The sequence below is a fragment of the Coenobita brevimanus genome, chromosome 84 (assembly GCF_032717465.1).
Source record: "Coenobita brevimanus isolate Jiangsu-jjx chromosome 84, ASM3271746v2, whole genome shotgun sequence".
Classification (NCBI taxonomy): Eukaryota; Metazoa; Arthropoda; class Malacostraca; order Decapoda; family Coenobitidae; genus Coenobita; species Coenobita brevimanus.
The window spans coordinates 1,633,861-1,639,860 of record NC_137037.1 but is presented as its reverse complement, the minus strand read 5'-3'; the positions used below and the strand labels follow the sequence as shown (position 1 = coordinate 1,639,860).

At 46.6% G+C, this 6,000-nt stretch overlaps 1 protein-coding gene across 5 annotated transcripts in view; it reads left to right on the top strand.

Annotated features, from left to right (window-relative positions):
- Obsc (Obscurin) overlaps positions 1-6,000 on the top strand; it is a 543,345-nt gene that overhangs the window by 468,117 nt on the left and 69,228 nt on the right. For all 5 annotated transcript variants that reach the window (XM_080280411.1, XM_080280415.1, XM_080280412.1 and 2 more), the window contains 2 exons: positions 3,283-3,457; positions 5,023-5,182. In XM_080280411.1, coding sequence (XP_080136537.1) covers positions 3,283-3,457; positions 5,023-5,182 — 335 coding nt within the window. The remainder of the gene's footprint in view (positions 1-3,282; positions 3,458-5,022; positions 5,183-6,000) is intronic.

Here is a 6,000-nt window from a genome sequence, read left to right as displayed (position 1 = left end):
TAGCATCACATTCTAGTGCTAATCTATTGTTTCAACTCGGCATTCAAGATGGAGAGATGGCAATTTTAGGCCAAGTTAGTGTAAAAAGCGTATACCAACACTTCGCTTCAATTACCCCTTTACACACCACCACTACAAAAGCTCCCTAACACCTATTCCTAAGCGATTTATTTTGCTTATTGAATCTCGCTGTCCTCCTCTGTGTTATATACAGTATGTACTTTCCGATATCACTTATTCTGCATAAATAACGCACAAAAGGAACATTAGAAGGGGTAGAAGGAGCTGACCCCTCAAGTAAAAAAAAAGAATGGAAGAAAGAAAGAAGGAAAGAAAGAAAGAAAGATGGAAAATCCCCCTTAAGTTGAATTTCATGGACAGGAGACAGCGAGAATAACATATAAATGACGTCCTCGAGGTGAATGGATTAATTATTCTACTCCCACCTTTGGCCACCTATTCTCACGCTGTTATTACCCACGGCGGGGACGGGTATTGTTTTCACGCGGTCTGTCTTTCTGGTTGTTTGTCTGCCTGTCTGTCTGTTAACGATTTTACGCGAAAACTACTTGTGCGATTTTGAGCAAAATTACAGGGATGATGGGCTATGACCTTCTGATCACCTGATTAAATCTGGGGCCAAACTGGGCCAAGGCCCAGGCTGTAGGGACAAAAAATGTATAAAAAAAAAAAAGGGACGGGTAAGAACCGTTTTTTCGCCATAACTCCTTTCAGATTGTTATATCGACATGAAACCCAAACCTAAAGGTGCATCATTCAAATCTGCATCCTATAACATGCCTCATTACATCAGGGGCGTCACCCCCCAGTTAGCGGTAGGGGGGTCAGTGTCAGGTGGGTCCTATAACATGCCTCATTACATCAGGGGGGTCACCCCCCAGTTAGAGGCAGGGGGGTCAGTGTCAGGTGGGTTGGACCTAAAATTTCAAATGGGCATAAAATCGTCAATTTTCACCCTATTTACTCCAAATTTGATATGTGACATCTTTGACTAGATATCCTGTTGTGTTTATACGTCAGCACTAAAATGACTGCCGGGGACGGGTTTGCTGTGCCGTGGCACCGCTTCTTATTTATGCTATTACATTTTTCGCTTTCATTTCCTCATATATCATCTCTCCACCTTTTTCCTCATCTCTCCACCGTTTTCCTCTCTTATCTCATCTCCTCGTCCTCGTCCTCCTCCTCCTCGTCTTCCCCTCTCTCCTCCCGCCTCCCAGTGGGGCCAGGGTCACCCTTCTAAAAACTCTCTACGCCTCAAGTTTTCCCTCAACTTTTCACATCTAAAGCCATCCCGTCCCACGCCATCCTTCCTGCCTCCCTCCTGGCTCCTGGCCCACATCCTGCATCTATTTTACCTTCCTTAGCCCAGTATTTTCGTCGGTTCTCCCTAACACCTCTTCCTAAGCGATTCATTTTCCTTATCACTCCTTACTCTCCTCTTCTCTGTCATCTATATAATTCAAACCATACTCAGCCTAAATAACATACAGTTTGATACTAACCAGCCGTCTCAAAAAATAAATCGCTAAGGAAGAGTTGTTAGGGAGCTTCCATACCCAATGATAATACGGATCTTATCATCGCTTCTTCCTTCCCTTATCTGTCCTCATTCTCTCTCTCTCTCTCTCTCCACTATTATCTGTTACCTCTCCTCCCCAACCCCTCCTCCTACCCCCCCCATTTCTCTCCACATCTCTCTCTCTCTCTCTCTCTCTCTCTCTCTCTCTCTCTCCCTCCATTATTGTCTGTTACCTCTCCTCCCCAACTCCTCCTCCTACCCCCCAATTTCTCTCCACATCTCTCCATCTCTCTCTCTCTCTCTCCATTATTATCTGTTACCTCTCCTCCCCAACCCCTCCTCCTACCCCCCCCATTTCTCTCCACATCTCTCTCTCTCTCTCTCTCTCTCTCTCTCTCTCTCTCTCTCTCTCTTCCTCCCAAGCACCTAAGAGACAGTGTTCCTTTTCCTACTTTCTCACCTGTCCTCTTTTTCACTCTCTATCTCTACCTTTTATCTCTCCCTCTCTCTAATTCCTCCACCTCTCTCTCTCTCTCTCCACCTCTCTCTCCTTCTCTCACTCCTCATTCCTCCTCATCTCTTATCTCTCTCCCCCAGATAATCTCCACCTAATCCCTCATCTCCCCATTTCCCTCCCCAGTACATAGTTAACGAGGAGGACTGCACAGGATATTACTAGACTGGGCCTCTCTCTCTCTCTCTCTCTCTCTCTCTCACACACACACACACACACACACACACACACACACACTACCTACCTACCTACCTACCTAGTCACTTTACTCACACCATCGTCATCATCACTGTCATCATCATTCTCTCTCTTTCTCTCTCTCTCTCTCTCTCTCTCTCTCTCTCTCTCTCTCTCTCTCTCTCTCTCTCTCTCTCTCTCTCTCTCTCTCTCTTTCTCTCTCTCTCTCTCTCTCTCTCTCTCTCTCTCTCTCTCTCTCTCTCTCTCTCTCTCTCTCTCTCTCTCATTTCTTTTAGTCTTTCACGATTGCTCTCTCATTTTCTGTCTTTTTTTTTCTTTCAATTATCCACTTCTCTCCCCTCCCCTATCTCGTGTCTCACCTTTCCTCTCATCTCTCCACTTCTCTCTCCATCTCTCCACCATTCCTCCTCACTTCTCTCCACTTCTCTCCTCCTCTCACTGCTTCACTTCCACACCATGTCATGTGGAGAGGGACAGCTTTGAAACCTACTCTTTACTCTTCCACTTCACATTCCACCTTTTGTGTCTCCACCTCCCAGTTTCTCTCACTCCTCCACCACTTACCTTCACCTCTCTCCATCTCTCCACCTTATCTCTCCCTCCAGTTCATGAGGGGGAGGACGATAAAGAATTCAATACACCTCCCTCTTCTGTCCACCTCTCTCCCTGTGATCTCCCCAAATCTCTTATACCTCCACCCCTCTCCATCTCTCCTCATCTCTCCACCTTCTCATCTCTCCACCCTTCTCCATCTCTCCACCTTCTCATCTCTCCACCTCTCCATCTCACCACCCCTCCATCTCTCCATCTCTCCATCTCTCCACCTTCCCATTTCTCCACCTTCTCATCTCTCCACCTTCTCCTCTCTCCACCTCTCTCCATCTCTCCACCTCTCCATCTCTCCACCTTCTCATCTCTCCACCTTCTCACCTCTCCACCTCTCCACCATCTCATCTCTCCACCTCTCCACCTCTCCACCTTCTCATCTCTCCACCTCTCCACCTCATCTCTCCACCTCTCCCTGCAGTGCATGGTCCACGTGGAGGAGGACGACACAGGCTTCTACTGGACTGGGCCAGGTATGGGACGGAAGGTAGAACTCAACTACCGACGTGGCGCCTTAGAAGACCACTACGATATCGGCGACGAGATAGGACGCGGCACACAGGGAGTCATCTACCACTGCGCCGAGCATCACACCGGTGGGTAGAGGGTAGAAGTAGGTGGTAGAGGAGGGATAGGGATGAACTGAACCTGACACGGGTAGAAGTAGATGGTAGGGAAGGAATAGGGGCGAATTGAACCTGACACGGGTAGAAGTAGATGGTAGAGGAGGGATAGGCATGAATAACCATGCACTCAACATCACACGGGTGGGTAGAGGGTAGAAGTAGATGATAGAGGAGGGATAGGGATGAATTGAACCTGACACGAGTAGAAGTAGATGGTAGGGAAGGAATAGGGGCGAATTGAACCTCACACGGGTAGATGTAGATGGTAGAGGAGGGATAGGGGTGAATTGAGCATCACACGGGTGGGTAGAGGGTAGAAGTAGATGGTAGAGGAAGGATAGGGGTGAACTGAATCTCACAAGGGTAGAAGTAGATGGTAGAGGAGGGATAGGCATGAATAACCACAACACTCAACCTAATACAAGTGCGTAGATGCAAAACTCTATCCCGTTCACTTTAACTTGGCCTAAAATTGCCATCCTTCCACCTTGAATCCTAAGCTGTAACAAGAGGTAAGCACTGGAATATGGTGCTAGTCACGAAGAAGTGCTGTGGAAAGGATGTAGAGCCATAGTAATTTTTTCTGCCACTGAGCAACGTGAAATAAGCAGCAAAAGGAAGAAAATCTGGGCCAAGTTAAAATGAATGGAGTAGACGTTAGATCAAAGGCAGAATTTATAGTCAGGTAGAGAGAGAGGGATTGACTTTCCCTAAACTAGACTATGTTGATATACCACAACACCCACCGGCATGTCATAAATACACCTCCGTTCATACCAGCAACACCAGCCCTGCGTGAGACAGCCCTAGCATGTCTTCAATATGGACGGTGGGTGTTAGCGCCGAAGTGGTGACATGTGAGGCTGGTGAGTAAGGATCAGACACATTCGGTATCACGTACAACTAAAATATAATCGAGTCCGTCTGACAGGAAAGGAATTGGCTCTCTTTTTATCATGTTTTTGTTTTTTTCATGGAGGGAACAATCCTGTAGGCTCCTGGCCTTTGGTTCCTTCTTTCTTGTATAAAAAAAGATAGTAGAGAAAAAAGATTAGATGTGGACATAAGAAATTCTGAATCTTTACTTAATCCTAAACACAATCATTTTTTTTTTTTTTCATTTTTTCGTCTTTCCCTTTTTTATATGTCATTTTGCTTGCCTGGTAATTATTTCTTTCAGTTCTTTACTCCTCACTTTCTCTTTCCTTGTTATTTCATTTTCTCTCCTTCCTCTCCCTGTTATTTTCTCTCCTCCTCCTCCTCCTCCTCCTCTTCCTTCTCTTTACTTCGCCCTCTGATCTCTCCGCTCTTTTCATTTATCTGACACACCCTTTCCTCTCTCTCTCTCTCTCTCTCTCTCTCTCTGTATCTGTTTACCTATCAGGCATCATGTTATTACCTTCCCACGCACGCATCCCCTTCTCTGACACCCCTCTCTCACCCCTTTCATCATGTCTGTCTGTCACCTCGCTCTCTCATCTCCCTCATCCTGTCATCACCTCTCCCTCCACTTAACACCCTGTATCTCCCTTCAGGTCGTAACTTCGCGGCCAAGAGCATGTGGGGGAAGGATCAATTCAAGGACTGGATGCACAATGAATTCGATATGATGAACCACCTAAACACCTGTAAACACATCATCAGACTCTATGACGCCTACGAGAGCCCCAAGAATATGGTCCTTGTCACGGAACTGTATCCTTTTCTTTCTATCACAGAAGCGTGGGGTACTGGAGTCTTTGCGGTCTTTATCATGGGGTCTTTGTCATGGGTCTTTGTGGTCTTTGGGGTATCATGGGGTCTTTATCATGGGGGTCACTTGGGGTCTTTATCATGGGGTCTTCATCATGGGGTCTTTGTGGTCTTTATCATGGGGGTCATTTGGGGTCTTTATCATGGGTCTTTGTGGTCTTTGGGGTATCATGGGGTCTTTATGATGGGGGTCATTTGGAGTCTTTATCATGGGTCTTTGTGGTCTTTTTGGTATCATGGGGTCTTTGTCATGGGGGTCAATCGAAGTCTTTATCATGGGGTCTTTGTCTTGGGCGACATTTGTGGTCTTTATCATGGGTCTTAGTGGTCTTTATGGTATCATGGGGTCTTTATTGTGGGGGTCATTTGGGGTCTTTATCATGGGGTCATTTGGGGTCTTTATCATGGGTCTTTGTGGTCTTTATCCTGGGGTCTTTGGGGTCTTTACAGGATTGTATTTTTCTATAGAGTGTCATGGAAAGTCGATTTATTTTGGGTTTTAATTAAGTTGTCTTGGATGTGGAGAGGATGGAGAGTGAGAGACTGACGAGGAGAGTGTATGTGAGTGAGGTGGAAGGGGAGAGATGCAGGGGAAGGCCAAGGATGAGATGCAGGGATGGAGTGGAGAGGTATATGAGAGAGGGGGGTGTGAATTGGGAGCAGGGCAGTGAAATGGCGGGGGACAGGGCGACGTGGGGGCGATTTGTTTGTGGCCACCCCGTATGGGATTAAGGCGTCTGGCAATAGATAGATAGATAGAT